Here is an 18967-nt window from a genome sequence, read left to right on the forward strand (position 1 = left end):
CGGTGTGATGTGAGGGTAGGACTCCACTTTAGACCAAGCAGCCTTCATGTTCGCAGCATTGTCTGTCACCAGTGCAAATACCTTCTGTGGTCCAAGGTCATTGATGACTGCCTTCAGCTCATCTGCAATGTAGAGACCGGTGTGTCTGTTGTCCCTTGTGTCTGTGCTTTTGTAGAATACTAGTTGAGGGGTGGAGATGTAGTTAATTATTCCTTTCCCACGAACATTAGACCACTCATCAGAGATGATTGCAATACAGTCTGCTTTCTCTATGATTTGCTTGACCTTCACTCGAACTCTGTTGAACTCTGCATCCAGCAAATGAGTAGATAAAGCATGTCTGGTTGGAGGGGTGTATGCTGGGCGAAGAACATTCAGAAATCTCTTCCAATACATATTGCCTGTGAGCATCAGAGGTGAACCAGTTGCATTCAAAGCTCGAGCAAGATATTCATCAGCATTTCTCTGGCTACGTTCCTCCATTGAGTCAAAACAACATCTGATTCCAGGAGGCCCATGAGCTGTTGCTATCGATAAGGTGTCTGATTCATCATTTTCACCTCAAATAGAAGTAGAGGGACTTTTGTCAGAGGTTGCTTGTTGTGAGTGCTGAGGGAACTTTATGCACTTGGCCAGATGATTCTGCATCTTTGTTGCATTTTTCACATATGATTTGGCACAGTACTTGCAAATGTACACAGCTTTTCCTTCTACATTAGCTGCAGTGAAATGTCTCCACACATCAGACAGTGCCCGTGGCCTTTTCCTGTAAATATTAGAAAAAAATGAGTAAAAAAACAAAACAAATACAATTCCATGTACAGATAAAAAGTTAAACAGATTATACAACTTCTTTGTAAGATAAATGTTTTAAAATGAAACATGTATGGAAACAGGTGAATTAACACTTCAGTTAGCAGGCGAAAACCCACATGGTAGCAAAAACTAACTAGCAGAAATTGTTAACAAGTTATAAATGATTTAAACACACTTTGTTGTAGGCTACTGTTTACTAGTTAACAAAAAATAATGTATGCCATATAAAATATATTCACCCCACCCAGTATTGTAATCAAAACTTACCAGAAAGCATGTAGTCCTTGGCTCAGACAGTGTAGTAGTGTGGGCTCAATAGCATCTCATTTGTTTACAAGATCTTGAGAATCAGCTGTACATGTGATGGAAGAGTGCACTGTGCATGCAGAGGGTTGCAATTCCATTGAATTGGGGATAGTTTAACCAAAATATGCCACAAGACCTAGAATTGCCTCATGTGTATCCCACTAAAAAGAAAAGGTTCACTTTTATGAGCTAACTTTTTTGATGAATTTAAGCAAAATTCCCAAAATTCCCGGGCTTAACTTCCCATGGAAAATTTCCGGAAACTTACCGGAACGTTTCCAACCCTTTGCAACCCTAGTTGTGAGCAGCCAATAACCCAGAAAACAGAACACACAACCTAATGGCCTTGCGATAGCATGCGATTGTGCAGGTTGGTCACAAGTAACACAGAGAGAGCACAGTGCTAAGTGCCCCTAAAATAAATAAATAGAAGCTTAAGTATTAAAACCTTTAATAATAGGTATAACAAAGAATATCACAACCCTCCAAATATAACACCAGGAAATACACTTTTCTAGATTCCTTGAAAGTCTAGAAATACGCTTATCAAATAACACATTATCATTATTACTGTTAGAGCAAATACTTATATTACAATTGCACATGCATTTCACTAGTTCAACCCCTATCCATGACTACCGCACCTATTACATAAACATGTGTACATGCAAACAGCTCTACATGTCTAATACATCTGTAAAGGAATAATATTTGTAATGAGAAAAACAGAACATCACATGAAACTATAAAGTAGCTTCTTAACTGGTCCGGTAACCTTGGCAACCAAACCAGCTACTTGATGAGGTTCTGAGACATGATGTATAGAGAAAGACTAGAGAGTCTACACCCCACCTCACCTACCAAAGTCCCTCCCCCATCCGTGAATGACGCCATTGCCGCACGTTTTTGGAAAACCTATACTGGACAATTCCTTTGTTTCTGTGTTAATGATAAATTCTTAGTTGTTCCAATTAAATTCCATGCATGAAGCCATTGCAGAGCGTTTGTTTGAAACCTACAATGAAAAATGCCATTGTTTCCATGTTAACAATAATTAGAACACCCATTAATCTCTCTGGACTAGTATTGATTTTCCCCCATAACTTGTTGCTTCGCTAGCGAATTGCACTCCCAACTACCCACTAAGAGGTAGGGCCGGGGGGGAAGTATTGGGACATTTTTCCGTGCGCAGGGCAGCGTTCAACAATTTGAAGGACCGCCTCCTAGTCTCTCCATGGCATAGCCTCGGGACATGCCAACATGTGCCAACATTTTTATGTTAAGGCTGTCATGATAGATTGCTGGTACGGACACATGTCCAGCCACGGCGGCCACATGTCCAGCCATGGCGGCCGCATGTCCAGCCATGGCGGTCGCATGTCCAGCCATGGCAGTGGCATTAGTAGGATTCTCCTTCATGTGATAGCTTGGTTGTGAACTGCGCTTGGAATTATTCGGGCAACGAGGACGTGAATAAGGCTTCTGCCCTGAATGAACTAGCAAATGTTTCTTTAAGCAAGTTTTCCGGATAAAACTCCTTCCACATTCATTACAAGTGAAGGGACGCTCTCCAGTATGCCCACGCATGTGGACAACTAAATGGCTCGACTTAGTAAAACGTTTGTCACACTCTTTGCATTGGTAGGGTTTCTCCCCAGTGTGAAAGCGCTGGTGTACCTGCAGATTCCCTGCTGACTGAAAGGTCTTCCCACACACAGAGCACATGTAGGGTCTCTCCCCTGTGTGGATCCTTATGTGCACATTGAGATTACCTTTCTGAGTGAAACATTTTCCACAGTAGGAGCAGGGGAAGGGACGATAATTCAAATGAGTGCGCACGTGATCCTTAAGGCGTCGGTTTGTTACGAAGGACTTTCCACATTGGTGACAATGGTGAGTTTTCGGAAGCTGCAATCCTTTCTTCTTCTTTGGAAGGTGCGACGATGGCCTCAAATCCGACCTCTTGTGGGCTTCCACGTGGTGCACGAGGCTGGGCAAGTTGCTGAAGGTAATTCCACATGTGTGACAGTCAAGAGTTTGGGCGACTCCGTGAATTTTTTCGTGAGAATGCAGTTGATCCATTTCGGAAAAGGCCATTGCGCAATGACGGCACTGGAATGGTTGTTGCTGTGGCGTCTTGAAACTCTTCCCGCTCTGTGGACAGATGTACATGACTTCGTTGTGTGGACACTGGTGTCTCAATTTCTCACGTAGAGAACCAAACTCTCTCCAGCACTTCAGGCAGCTAAAGGCAGTGCCCACACATTGCATCCTCTTATGGTTTGACAGACTTGTAAAGAATTTGAATCTATTCCCGCAGTTGGAGCACTTGTATGGATTATCCCCACAGTGAATTTGCTGATGTTGGACAAGTTGAGACTGATAATTAAAGCACTTCCCACACTGAGGACACTGGTGGACAACCATGTGTGATGAACTGGAAGTAGATGGGGCACACTCATTTGAAGCTGAAGAAAGGGGAGTCAACACCTGAAACGACACCCCTGCAACGGTGTCTGCGGAAAAATGAAAACAAATATTGAACTCATGAGGAAGTTTCCCCTACCATTGCCCCACAATGGTCAACTGAGGCTATCCAAAGGGTAAATGTACTTGACTAAAAGTTAGTGAGGTCTCACCTGTATCACCACCTTGCATGACACTGGTAGGAGAAAGACCAGAACCAACCCTGTGAAAGGCACAAAACAGAAATGCAAATTGATGACTACTACTGGGTCAAGTGGTAAGTTTGTTTGATAGACTGTCCAAATGCAAATGGTTATTTATCAACTGTACCGTTTGAAACAATAAAAATACATTTATTTTCATACCTTTTCTGCGTTGGGTCATCCTCTACATCAATATCATCTTCATTCCCTTCATCACAGGTTTCATCGCAGCCTATAATATCTCTTGTGCTCCCCATTTCCACTAAATGTGATGCCAACTCCATCCTTTGGCAGTCTCTGCTTTGTATCCCAGTCCTCATCCCCACACCAGTGTCCAGATTGGTACGGTTTAACTGGTCAGGGAAGGCATCAGATTCAATATCTGATTCCTGAGGAATGTCAGAGGAGGAAACTACACAGACAAAAACAAATACATTAAAAACACACTTTGAATAATATCTAGGTGACTGTTGAGAACAACTAGAGGCAAAACTTCTCAAATCCATAATTTACATTTTAATCCATCACTCTATTTGGCTAATCCTTCCAATTTTAAATCCCTTTCAAATGAACAAGGAAGGTAAGGAACATGGTGAGAGGAACTTCCTGCACATAAATCAGATTATTATCCTCAGATTCTGTTGTTCCATCAATAAACCTTACCTGACCATGTGGTGCTAAAATTATACAAACAAAAACTGATACTTTTCTATGAACTTACTGTTTGTGTACAATGTTCTGCATTGTTTGTAATTCTGGAGTAGAAACTGGAGATCTTCTGAGTGAGAGAAAGACTGCAGGCATTCATCTAGGCCAGAGGAGCCAGCACTCAGCAACAATGCAGTCTTGGGAAAATAGGGACACAAATAAAATGCCAAAATAGATTCCAGGCCAACTACAGTTATTAATTTGAATGCTGTTGTCTCAAGACTCTTACGAAAGTGATTTCTGCACCTGCTTAAAGTCTGGTAGTGTAAGCAGCTCTTCCAGCCGAGTGAGGAAGTCACAGACCAGTTCCTGAAGCACTTGGTCAAAATCAGGTCTGAATTCTTCAGGAAACACCACCTGAGAAGATGGAGAGTCAGTAATGCAAAAGGGAAAATAATTAGACCAATTAATTATTGTTTTATATTTAGAGACCCTGAATGATCCTAGCCTGGGTGCCAAGCCTGTTTCTGCTGTCTTGGCACCCAGGCTAGCATAATCCAGTACCCACAGAACAGGAATCAGTGTTGTGGCATGTAAGCCTACGTGTTGTGGCATTGACAGGTATCCCAATTCTGATATTTGCTTACACTTTGACCAATCACACCAGATTTTTTCACATCAGATCTGATTGGTCAAAATACCAATGACTGAAAGAAAATCTGAATTGGGCTGTCTGTGTAAATGCAGTTTAGACAAATTAATGTTAGTGAATGACTAGTTATGATTTATAATAGCGTAGGCCTATTCACTATTCAAATGCTATCTTGACTAACAATCTTACTGAATCTCAACTCAACTATATTTTCCACGAACATCATAACTAACTTGAGTCAGGCCAGAGAAAATGTTCAAGTAAAGGCCCGCACAGACTGCATGATTTTAGCAACTTTATACCACGATTTTGCCATCCCAGACAAAATGTCCACGTGGTGGGCAAATTCTTAGATCGTAAACGATTGTCGGGCGTCTTGGCTTGTTCAGTGTGACAGGGTCTGCCGATTAAAGGAAAACTCCACTCTTTTGGTATTTGTTTCATTAGTTCATTGTTGATATAGTCCCAAAATGTTTTGTACGTCAACAATCGAGTTAAGATGTATAGCTTTCAAAATACAGCTGCGTTTTGCATCATCATATGATGCTGCGTTTTGGTATTTGTGTATTTCGAAAGTTATATCTCTTGAAAACTTGATTGCTGACATGTGCCCTCCAATCTCACCACTAAGCTAAGGACCCTGGGATTAAACACCTCCCTCTGCAACTGGATCCTGGAACTCCTGACCCTCAACACGGGGGCCCCTCAGGGGTGCGTGCTTAGTCCCCTCCTGTATTCCCTGTTCACCCACGACTGTGTGGCCGCTCACAACTCCAACACCATCATTAAGTTTGCCGATGACATAATGGTGGTAGGCGTGATCACTGACGATGATGAGACAGCCTACAGGGCGCTTCAGAGTGCAGTGCATATGGCAGAGCTCCCTGCCATCCAGGACCTCTATACCAGGCGGTGTCAGAGGAAGGCCCTAAAAATGGTCAAAGACACCAACCACCCAAGTCATAGACTGTTGTCTCTGCTTCCGCAATGCAAGCGGTACTGATGCACCAAGACTGTAACCAACAGGACCCTGAACCGCTTCTACCCCCAAGCCATAAGACTGCTAAATAGTTAATTAAATAGTTCATCAATAGCTACCCAGAGTATCTGCATTGAACTCTTAAATCATCACAGCATGCTGCTTTTACTGTTTATTATCTATCCTGTAGCAGTTAGGAAGGCACAGCCACACTGTGCCTACTCTCCCACTTACACTGTGTTTCTCTCTCCTTCCACAGACTCCTAAGAAGGGGAGTTACGGACTCTGCCAGTGAGGCCACACCACCGCAAGAGACTACAGGTGGCCGCCATCTTCAACCACCCTCTTGCCTGAACTGCTTGTGGACTAGAACGCAACAGACACTAAAAGCTTTTGTTATGTGTGTTTTCTCATTGCCACTTGTGTAGTCGGGCACACCCCACTCTTCCCGACATATGGTGGAGAATGCAGACATCTGAGTAAACACACAACTTATTTTTGATGTAACTTTTTTTTGGCGCAAGAGTGGAACCATGTCTAATCCTGGAGTTGGAAACTTGGAAAACATGCTGAGATAACTCATAAATCTTCATGGAGTCAGCCAACAGATCTCCGATACCATGGTAGAAGGCATGGCCGGGATCATTCAACAGATTACCCGCCTCAGAGGTACCCTGGAAGTTCAAATGAGGCCTGTTGGAACAGTTTCGGTTCCAGTCCCTCTTCGCTCACCCGCCAGTAAGGCAAGAGAGACACTCACTAAGATGACTGACGCTGATGACCCAGAGGCTTTTCTCTTGATGTTTGAAAGTGGCAGAGAGAGAGAGAGAGAGAGAGAGTTATGGGACCGGATGACATGGCCACTCTTGTAGCCCCGTATGTCACAGGAGAGGCCTAACAAGCCTATCAGCATCTGGAGACAGTAGGGGTCAATAACTATGACCGTTTGAAGGAGCAGATCCTGAGCAGATTAAGGCTCAACCCATTTGCAATGCATCCAACGATTCAGAACCTGGGAATAACAAGCTGGACAAGCACCCCGGGCCCAATTATACCACCGAAGGCGGCTTGGGAAAAAATTGTCTGAAGCCATAAGGCAACTCTGTGGACGATGTGATCGACAAAGTTGTCCTGGGCCAGTTCATGAGAGGCCTTCCCTATGAATCTGCACAAAGCAGCCACCCAACAATGCCCTCAGACTTACCAGGACATGATTTAGCTGGTGGAAAAGTTGGGTGCTTCAAAAGATGCACTTAAGTCAAACAAACAGAAACGACCTTCACCTTTGAAGAATCAACCTGACACAACCTTTTTCCTCAAGAAAATATGAGCCTCCCAAAACAGCCGCTTACTTCCCAGCCAGAGAGGAGCAACGTAATGTTGTCTGGTGCGGAAAATGTGGGGCCAAGGGTACCCTACTCGATTAACAGATGAGCAAATGCCTACAGGCCTACCAGCGATTGCCACCTGTGGGACCTGAGGGAGGAGAGAAGTGAGGTACCTGCTTGCTAGTATCTAGTGCAGGTTCACATAACATACTGGCTCTCTTGGACTCACTCTGATACAGCCAGAATAGATTCCTGTAGGGTGTCTTTGAAACCATAACACCCTACCCCTCACCTGCATCCATGGGGACACCGAAGACATCCAACATCCGGTTCAACACTGATTGTGGGGCATGGACGGTCATTGCAGGGGTGATGCCAGAATTGACGACTCTAATGCTCCTAGGTTGAAACTGCCTGGGATTTGAGTCTTTGAGGCTGCTGGGGTAAGCAAAAAAAAAATTCGCACTACCTCTGCTCTTCACCACACACATAGACCCAAGCCTTTGCTGCCTGTTCTGAAGGCGCAACATACTAAAAAACGTTCTCGCCAGCAGAGATCAGTAAAGGTGCTGCTGGGTGATGCCTCACAACCAGACCAGCCTGAGGACAGCGGAGATACCGCTGATGTGGAAGGTGAGCCCCCCCCATATATCAATGACTTCTCAGTTATGTTGTAGGGCCGTGTTGGTGATGCCCAGAGACCAAAACCTCGCAAATCCCCTTTGGTAACTCTTTACATTGCCCTTCATCAAGGGCTACTCTATCGGTTACAGAAGTAGGTAAAGAACTTATATCCTCCTTGTGCCCAAAGTGTATGTTCCAGTTGTTCTCCAACTGTCACGTCTTGGGCGCTCATCTGGGTGAGGGAAAGACAGGGCAACGAATCCTACAGAAGTTTTACCGGCCCGGAATCTACATGTCTGTCGCACGGTACTGTCAGAGGTGTCCCACCTGTCAGCTGACTGCCCCAGTAGGGTGTACCCCGCTACCCATCATTGAGACCCCATTTGATAGACAAGGGATTGACCTAATTGGACCTCCCAAAGTCTGGGAAAGGATACCGATATATCCTGGTGGTGGTGGTAGACTATGCCACCAGGTACCCGGAGGCAATTCCCCTATGAACCATCACTACCAAGGCCATAGCCAAGAATGGGCCTTCCTAGAGTTCAATCCTGGTGACCGAGTGCTCCTTCTGCCCACCACAGAAAGCAAGTTCCTCGCCCGGTGGCAGGGGCCCAACGCGGTCATGGAGAAACTAGACCCAGTGACATACGGGATAAACCAGCCAGATCGCCGTAAACGGGAGCAAGTATATCACATTAACTTTCTGAAGAAGTGGGAGGAGGATGATGTTACTGTGGCCTTTGTCTCCACAGAGCTTCCTCAGGAAATACCCAGAGATGTCATAAACATGGGCCAAGACCTTACTCCCCAACAACTCCAAAAGGTAAGACACTTTGTTGATCAGTTCACGGATATTTTTTGTCGCGGATAACTTCCGTGGACAGATGTGCTAGAGCACGATATCCTTATACTACCTGGGAAGACTGTATATGTGAAGCCGTATAGGGTCCTTGAAGCTCATCGCAAAGCCATCTGCACCGAGGTCAAAAATGTGTGTGAGTTGGACGCCATAGAGGAGCCGAACAGTCAGAGGGCCAGCCCCATCGCCCTGGTATCCAAGCAACTGGCCTTATCCAGCCACCAAGACTCAGTTGAGAGCCTTCATGGGACTGGCCAGTTACTACCGGCGGTTTATTCCGTGGATCTTCAAACCTCCCTCTGTTTAGGACCAGTCCTGAAGTCAGCAGACTACTCCCAGCCTTTCGTCGTCCAAACAGAAGCCTCTGAAACTGGACAGGGAGCCGTCCAGTCCCAGGTCTGGGATGGTTAAGAACATGATGCTTTATTCAACAGTCAAAAGCTCCTATGCTACCATATAAAAATGTCTGGCTATAAAATGGGCCGTCTGCTCCCTATCCTACTATCTCATGGGAAGGCAGTTCACCCTGGAGACAGACCATGCACCCTTGCAGTGGATGGCCAAGGACACCAATGACCGGGCGACCCGTTGGTTCCTCGAGCTACAACCATACAACTTTGTGGTTTGACACAGACCAGGGTCTGCTCATGGGAACGCTGATGCCCTCTCCCGGCTCCATTTTCTCTTCCACCAATTCCTCTCATGGCTCGGAGTTAAAGGGAGGGGTGTGTGGCACCATGAGAGGCATGGGCATAGGTGTGGCTGAAGGACTCTCAGTGCAGCAACATGGACAGAGCCACCCACCTTAGCACAGGAGACAGGTGCGCTCACTTCAGCCCCATGGACAACGGCACTCAGTTTAGCACTGTGCAAGGCCGCACTACCTTCAGCACCAGGCCAGCCGAAGACAGTGCCACAGCGCTGCTCACCAAACACACCTGTGCAGGATTACTAGTCAGCACACCTGCAAGGCATTCCCTAATCAACTGACTGGCACAAGTGTGCAGGCTGGACCTAGCTCAAGTGAGCAGTTAGGAAGACACAGCGTGCCCACTCTCCTTCCACAGACTTCTCAGAAGGAGAGTTACGGATTCTGCCAGTGAAGCCACACCCCCGCAAGAAACTACAGGTGGCCGCCTTCTTTAACCACCCTCTTGCCTGAACAGCTTGTGGACTACAACGCCAGAGACACAAAAAACGAATGTAAAAGCATATCAAACTTGAACTCTTGTGGCGTTTACACTTACTGCCACTTGTGTAGTAGGGCACAACCCACTCTTCCCGACAGTACACTATGTATACAGCCAAGATATCGTTACTCATTGCATTTACACCTTATCAATTTATATAATTTCTCTGCATTATTGGAAAGGGACACATTATCAGAACCCTGCATAATGCACATTCACTAACTTAATGTAGTAGGCATTAGGCTACAGAAAATGAACACAGGTTAAAACAAGCTTTATTTATACAGGACATTTCAGAAATGATTGCAACAATGTTCTTTACAGGAAAAAGAAAAATATATTATTTACTACAAAGATAAGAGGATGAATAACAAAATCTGAACGACTAAAAAGCACCCGATGGAAAAGCAAAGCTAAAAAAGTGTGTTAAGATAGTTTTTTTACAGTTTCGGCCCCCTCAGGTTCTCCGGCAGGTTATTTCACCTTTATTTAACCAGGTAAGCCAGTTGAGAACAAGTTCTCATTTACAACTGCGACCTGGCCAAGATAAAGCAAAGCGACAAAAACAGAGTTACAAATGGGATAAACAAATGTACAGTCAATAACACAATAGAAAAATATATGTACAGTGTGTGCAAATGTAGTAAGATTAGGGAGGTAAGGCAATAAATAGGCCAATAGGGGCAAATTAATTACAATTTAGCATTAACACTGGAGTGATAGATGTGCAGATGATGATGTGTAAGTAGAGATACTGGGGTGCAAAAGAGCAAGAAGATAAATAACAATATGGGGATGAGGTAGTTGGGTGTGCTATTTACAGATTGGCTGTGTACAGGTACAGTGATTGGTAAGCTGCTCTGACAGCTGGTGCTTAAAGTTAGTGAGGGAGATATGAGTCTCCAGCTTCAGTGATTTTTGCAATTTGTTCCAGTCATTGGCAGCAGAGAGCTGGAAGGAAAGGCAGCCAAAGGAAGTGTTGGCTTTAGGGATGACCGGTGAAATATACCTGCTGGAGCACGTTTTACAGGTGGGTATTGCTATGGTGACCAGTGAGCTGAGATAAGGCGGGGCTTTACCTAGCAAAGTCTTAAAGATGACCTGGAGCCAGTGGGTTTGGCAACAAATATATAGCGAGGGCCAGCCAACGAGAGCATCCAGGTCGCAGTGGTGGGTAGTATATGGGGCTTTGGTGACAAAACGGATGGCACTGTGATAGACTACATCCAGTTTACTGAGTAGAGTGTTGGAGGCTATTTTGTAAACGACATCGCCGAAGTCAAGGATCTGTAGGATAGTCGGTTTTACGAGGGTATGTTTGGCAGCATGAGTGAAGGAGGCTTTGATGCGAAATAGGTTGCCGATTCTAGATTTAATTTTGGATTGGAGATGCTTAATGTGAGTCTGGAAGGAGAGTTTACAGTCTAACCAGACACCTAGGTATTTGTAGTTGTACACATATTCTAGGTCAGAACCGTCCAGAGTAGTGATGCTAGTCGGGCAGCAATCGGTTGAAGAGAAAGCATTTAGTTTTACTAGCATTTAAGAGCAGTTGGAGGCCACGGAAGGAGTGTTGTATGGCATTGAAGCTCGTTTGGAGGTTTGTTAACACAGTGTCCAAAGAAGGGCCAGATGTACAGTTGAAGTTGGAAGTTTACATACACTTAGGTTGGAGTCATTAAAACTTGTTTTTCCAACCACTCCACAAATTTCTTGTTAACAAACTATAGTTATGGCAAGTTGGTTAGGACATTTACTTAATGCATGACACAAGTAACTATTCCAACAATTGTTTACAGACAGATTATTTCACTGTATCACAATTCCAGTGGGTCAGAAGTTTACATACATTAAGTTGACTGTGCCTTTAAACAGCTTGGAAAATTCCAGAAAATGACATGGCTTTAGAAGCTTCTGATAGGCTAATTGACATCATTTGAGTCAATTGGAGGTGTACCTGTGGATGTATTTCAAGGCCTACCTTCAAACTCAGTGCCTCTTTGCTTGACATGGGAAAATCAAAAGAAATCATCCAAGACCTCAAAAAAACAAAAAAATAAACAATTGTAGACCTCCGCAAGTCTGGTTCATCCTTGGGAGCAATTTCCAAACGCCTGAAGGTACCCCGTTCATCTGTACAAACAATAGTACGCAAGTATAAACACCATGGGACCACGCAGCCGGCATACCGCTCAGGAAGGAGACGTGTTCTGTCTCCTAGAGATGAATGTATTTGTGCGAAAAGTGCATATCAATCCCAGAACAACAGCAAAGGACATTGTGAAGATGCTGGAGGAAACAGGCACAAAAGTATCTATATCCACAGTAAAATGAGTCCTATATCGACATAAGCTGAAAGGCCGCTCAGCAAGGAAGAAGCCACTGCTCCAAAACCGCCATAAAAAAGCCAGACTACGGTTTGCAACTCCACATGGGGACAAAGATAATACTTTTTGGAGGAATGTCCTCTGGTCTGATGAAACAGAAATCGAACTGTTTGGCCATAATGATCATCGTTATGTTTGGAGGAAAAAGGGGGAGGTTTGCAAGCCGAAGACCACCAACCCGAGCGTGAAGCACGGGGGTGTCAGCAATCATGTTGTGGAGGTGCTTTGCTGCAGGAGGGACTGGTGCACTTCACAAAATAGATGGCATCATGAGGCAGGATAATGATGTGGATATATTGAAGCAACATCTCAAGACATCAGTCAGAAAGTTAAAGCTTGGTCGCAAATGAGTCTTCTAAATGGACAATGACCCCAAGCATACTTCCAAAGTTGTGGCTTAAGGACAACAAAGTCAAGTTATTGGAGCGGCCATCACAAAGCCCTGACCTCAACCCCATAGAACATTTGTGGGCAGAACTGAAAAAGCATGTGCGAGCAAGGAGGCCTACAAACCTGACTCAGTTACACCAGCTCTGTCAGGAGGAGTGGGCCAAAATTCACTGAACTTATTGTGGGAAGCTTGTGAAGGCTACCTGAAACATTTGACCCAAGTTAAACAATTTAAAGGCAATGCTACCAATTACTAATTGAGTATGTAAACTTCTGACCCACTGGGAATGTGATGAAAGAAATAATTCTCTACTATTATTCTGACATTTCACATTCTTAAAATAAAGTGGTTATCTTAACTAACCCAAGACAAGGAATTTTTACTTGGATTAAATGTCAGGAATTGAGAAACTGAGTTTAAATGTATTTGGCTAAGGTGTATGTAAACTTCCGACTTCAACTGTATACAGAATGGTGTCGTCTGCATAGAGGTGGATCAGATAATCACCAGCAGCAAGAGCAACATCATTGATATATACTAAGAAAAGAGTCGGCCCGGACCACAGGCCCTCCGATTTGACACACTGAACTCAGAGAAGTAGTTGGTGAACCAGGCGAGGCAGTCATTTGAGAAAACAAGGCTGTTGAGTCTGCCGATAAGAATACTGTGATTGAGTCGAAAGCCTTGGCCAGGTCGATGAAGACGGTTGCACAGTATTATCGATGGCGGATATGATATCATTTAGTACCTTGAGCGTGGCTGAGGTGCACCTGCGACCAGCTCGGAAACCAGATTGCACAGCGGAGAAGGTACGATGGGATTCAATATGGTCAGTGATCTATTTGTTAACTTGGCTTTTGAAGACTTTAGAAAGGCAGGGCAGGATGGATATAGGTCTGTAACAGTTTGGGTTTAGAGTGTCTCCCCCTTTGAAGAGGGGGATGACCGCTTTCCAATCTTTGGGGATCTCAGACGATACAAAAGAGAGGTTGAACAGGCTAGTAATAGGGTTTGCAACAATTGCGACGGATAATTTTAGAGAAAGAGAGGGTCCAGATTGTCTAGCCCGGCTGATTTGTAGGGATCCAGATTTTGCAGCTCTTTCAGAACATCAGCTGTCTAGATTTGGGTGAAGGAGAAGCGGGGGGGGGGGGGGGCTTGGGCAAGTTGCTGCAGAGGGTGCAGAGCTGTTGGCCGGGGTAGGGGTAGCCAGGTGGAAAGCCCGGCCAGCCATAGAAAAAGCTTATTGGAATTATCGATTATCGTAGATTTATCGGTGGTGACAGTGTTTCCTAGCCTCAGTGCAGTGGGAGGCTGGGAGGAGGTGCTCTTATTCTCCATGGACTTTACAGTGTCCCAAAACTTATTGGGGTGAACAATCATGGATTGATTTAAAAACCAATAGAAATTCATTCTAAAAACGCACAGGCAGCCAGTACCGAGACCTTAAAACCGGTGTAATGTGTGCTGTCCATCTGGTCCTGGTCAGTACAAGTGCGGCAGCATTCAGTATGTTTTTGCAGTTAATCAATGACTTTCTTGGGTAGACCAGACAGAAGAGCATTACAGTAGACAAGCCTGCTTGTAATACAAGCATGGATGAGTCTCTCTGCATCAGCCCAAGAGAGAATTGGCCACACCTTGGTAATGGTCCTCTGGTGGTAAAAAGATGTCACATTCCTCATGTGTGAGTCGAAATGGAGTTCAGAATCTAAAATAACACCTAGGTTTTTTACCTGGTGTTTTATCGGTCTTGTCCGTGAATTAATAGGTGCGTACAGATTCTCTCTGTGCTTTGGCTCCAACAAGTACCACCTCGGTCTTGACTTGATTTAGTTGGAGGTAGTTGTGAGCCATCCAAGTATTTAAATCACTAAGTCAGTCTAATAATTTATCCGTTAATCTAAAATCCTCTGGTGACACTAATGTAAAAAAATCAATGCTGTGCTTTCTGATAATGTTGCAAAGGGGTAACATATATAAACTGAACAGAACCGGACCCAAAAGAGGCCAACCCACCTCTCCAGTCTGTCCAGAAGGACATCATGGCCAACAGTGTTGAATGTAGCACTTAAATCCAAGATTAAAGGACAGAGAGCTGTTTGGCATCTGTGTTGCCTCTAAAATAATTTACAATTTTAACAAAGGCTGTCTCTGTGCTAGTCCTGAAAACCAGATAGAAAAAAAAAGAAGCTGTTTGAAAAACAATTTCTCCAGATTTTTGCTTAAGAATGGAAGGTTGGAACATAGCCGAAAATTGCTAAAAGCTGAAGAATCTAGATTACTTTTCTTCTGAAGGAGCTTCACCATAGCAGTTTATTGCAGTGGGGAAAGTGCCTGTGAACAGGGAGTGATTAACAACAGCTTTCACTTCTTCAGATATGCAATTAAAACCTGTTTTGAAGAAGGTGGTGGGGATAGGATCGAGAAGGCAGGTAGAAGGCTGAAGTTGTGATATCACTTTCCTGAGCATGTCTGTGTCAACCAGGGAAAATAAATCCATAGTGTCTTTGCATGGTAGTCTAGGGCACATCAAAACGTATCATCGGGTCTTGCTAGACTGAAACAGGCTGGGTATCTCTGAAATATGCCGCAAACTCATCACATTTAGATGTAGAGGAAAGTTCACATAGGTTTGTCAGGGTAGGATTTATCAGGCCATCAATGGTCGAGAAGAGCACTGTCGAATTATCCTGATTAATAGTGATCACGTTACAAAAATGAGCCCGTCTGGCATTTCTAATTGCTTTGTTATACATGCCAAGATGCTCTCTCAGAATATCATAATGGACTTTCTCCACTACTCGTTTCTGCAATTTCTCTTTAAAATGTATTAGTTTCCTCTCTCAAATGCAAATAGCGAGTTGAAACCACTTGTCAAGGAGGAAGAAGTGATCGCTCATCTTTGTTGTTGTGAGTGACAGGTAGAGGGGGTTGGTGTGTGTGTAAACCAGAGGCGAAGCGAGCGGTTTCATGCGCGCTAAAATCTGTCCAAAATAAGCCCAATGTGTTTCAGTGGGCTTATTTTGGACATAAGCTTGTCGCTTGCCTTCCCGCCTTTGGGACAACGACCCCCATTGTTAGGGTGAAGATGCGCATCTCATCATTATATACAGATCTCTGGTGTAAAATGGGAAGGCGCACAGAGCACAGAAGGAGCAAAGGAGACAAGACCAAAAAGACAACAAGTGAACATAAACGCTCATAAAAAAAAAAAAACATGATTCTTGCGATAGTTACTTGGAATATCGCACAAAAGATCAATTCAAATTAAATTTGATATAGTCGCCCAGCCCTACAATGGACTAATAAAACAAATACCAAAAGAGAGTTTTTGGGTAGAATTTTTCTTTATGTACATCTACTTTCCCTAATCTCCGAAAAAGTTATGTCAGTATCAATAAGAACACAACCAGCAATGACGCCATTCATTAAAAAAATACAAAATAATCACACATTGTATAATGAAAGCTTTGTGCAAATAATTGTCTCTGTAGTTATAAATAACCATCCCACCTTGAATGTCAAAATTGCAATGCTTTTATTGAGCAATGCCAATAATCATGCTACGGGGCTTATATTCGGCATTAGCTTTTCCATGTTGTGATGTGCCTCTTCAATTCGAGAGTTAAGCTTTTTATTACAAGGACCGCTCAGTCACAGAGGTAGGAGGAGCAGTGTCTGTCAATCAACATAGCAACAGCCTGTTGTTGTTCTTTTGACGCCAATGCTTGATACGCCCAGCTGACGTAGCCTAAGTCGACTGACGTAGCCTCGCAAGCCAATCGCAGAATATGATGACAGAACTGAGGTAAACCTTACAACCCAGCCAGGTTGATGTCAAGATTTTACATTTGGTCACGTTGCACAGTGTGACATGTAATAATCGTAAAAGACTGAATCTGACGTAGTGTGGGAAGGCCTTGTAGATTCAAGACAAGCGTGGCATTAACAGCTACTTACTTGGACGAAGTGTTCACGCTCAACCGGGTCTATAATCAAGCTTTGGGTGAGCTTGGCAAAGTTAGCTTCAGGTGATTCCATGCCTGCATCATTGGACTGTAAAACAAAGTAAAAAAAATATATAAAAAAATAGACAATCATTTTAAGACAACTATCCATACCAACAATCTTAAATCTCTTGTTTTTAAATGTTGCTGAATTATGAGGGTGTTAATTATCGCATAAGTGTCCAGCAGAACAAAAGATCCAATCTTGGCACAATATTTATACTTTGATTCACCAACCTGTGCATGTTGAGAAGACTTTATTCTATAAAGGAGGGTCTGGAGGCTGACAGGGTTTACCTGCAAGAAAAGTGGTCAAGTCTGATACTTTGCATAAAACTATTTTCTGCATTTTACCTATACACCAAGAAAGTCCCCCTACTTCCTGGATAAAGTCTCATACTGTTTTTAATGAGCTTCAAGATATCATCAAATTCATGAAAACACAGTAATTTGACATATGTGAAATTCTTCCTGATGCCTTACGGTTTTCGATGACAAAAACACAATTGAAAACCTTCATAAAAGGCCTTGGGTAGAAGTAAATTCATCCATAAATACAAATAGAATGTAATATCTTAAATGCCCATGTTCTCATGATTTTTTTTAAGCCCATTCAAAAACAGTATGTGACAGGATGCAGGAAGTAAGTGGGACTATCCCAGCATATTGAAGTGATTCTGTATGGCATAATATGTGGCATTTCTTACCCTTGCTCTCAGACCCAAAATAAGGAGGGTTCTCTGTCTGTCAGTCATAAGTTCTGGGACAGTTTGTGTTACCACGGTCACAAACTCCTCTAATTTTCCATAGTGCTTAATGGCCCTCTGTTGCGCTACCTGCCACATAAATGCAGACATCAGCCGTAGAGGTGGAACCAAAAGGCGCAGAGAGGAGAGCGGAATGGGGGAATCTATAATGTGAAAAGTACAGTGAAGTGTGTTAGATGTCTAGCTAGATCAATTACATTTTGTAAGAACATTAACATAGCAGAACTAACTAAATTTGCATATCTTAACTACAGATAGTTATTCATTGAGTGATAAGAAATGTTACGGTTGATATAACATTGCCAGCAGATAGCTAACGTTAGCCAACTTAACGTTACAGTTTAGCTTCCACTTACGTATTAGCTATAAGGCTAGCTTGCACAGAATGTGCCCAAGTGGACACAATAACATAATTCAAAACTGAACGTTAGTTAGTCAATAACATAACAGATCGCCGTAGCGGCACTGCTAGATAGATCAAGGGGTTTTGCTAAAAACGGCAAAGTAGGCCTAGCTAGCTACCCAGCTACTTCCTTGAGATCAGGGTTGTGTTCATTATACACCGGAGGAGAAAAAAACGACAGGGACAGCCTGAACTTATCCAATAAGAAACGCTCGTTTTCATGTTGCGTTGCAAAACGTTCAGTAAAGTGTACACTAATGAGGACGACCCTGCCTGATCATGGCTAGTTGGCCACCTAGCTAGAAAACCCAACCTAGACAGATTTATAGCAAGCAAAAACAAAATATTGTTTTATCTAATATAAGTTACCACGAATACATACCCATTATGGCCCATGTGCCAATCAGTATCTTAGCTACCTTTGCTAGTGAGCGCCGCATGAGACGGTAGAAAGTAAACCTAGCTAGCCAACGTTACTGCCGACGAACAAAGAGGATGTGAAACCTTTGCCACCAGTAGGCCTATTACTCCAGCGTCCAAAATTGTCTTCAAAATAAAAGTTCTAATTACGGGTTCACAGCAATGATGTACTGTACACTGAGTGTACAAAACAATAAGAGCACATTCCTAATATTGAGTTGCAACCCCTGTCTTCAGAACAGCCTCAATTCATCGGGGCATGGACTCTACAATTCTGGCCCAGGTTGACTCCAATACTTCCCACGGTTGTGTCAAGTTGGCTGGATTTGTCCTTTGGGTGGTGGACCATTCTTTATACACACGGGAAGCTGTTGAGCGTGAAAAACCCAGCAGAGTTGCAGTTCATAACACAAACCAGTGCGGCTGGCACATACTACCATACATACCCCGTTCAAAGGCACGTAAATATTGTGTCTTGCCCATTTACCCACTGAATGGCACACATACACAATCCA

At 43.7% G+C, this 18967-nt stretch overlaps 1 protein-coding gene across 1 annotated transcript; it reads right to left on the minus strand.

Moving 5' to 3' along the window:
• Positions 1-1556: 1556 nt before the first annotated feature.
• Positions 1557-18505, minus strand: zn12 (Zinc finger protein ZFMSA12A). The gene is made up of 9 exons (NM_001141782.1): positions 18415-18505; positions 17570-17772; positions 17100-17159; positions 16816-16911; positions 4746-4856; positions 4513-4636; positions 3954-4203; positions 3762-3811; positions 1557-3638 (listed from the first exon to the last, which is right to left on the minus strand). The coding sequence occupies exons 1-9, from the start codon at positions 18470-18472 to the stop codon at positions 2323-2325; spliced, it is 2268 nt and encodes a 755-aa protein (NP_001135254.1). The 5' UTR covers positions 18473-18505; the 3' UTR covers positions 1557-2322.
• Positions 18506-18967: the final 462 nt, after the last annotated feature.

Source organism: Salmo salar, chromosome 17 (assembly GCF_965601325.2).
Source record: "Salmo salar chromosome 17, fSalSal1, whole genome shotgun sequence".
In the NCBI taxonomy this organism is placed as follows: Eukaryota; Metazoa; Chordata; class Actinopteri; order Salmoniformes; family Salmonidae; genus Salmo; species Salmo salar.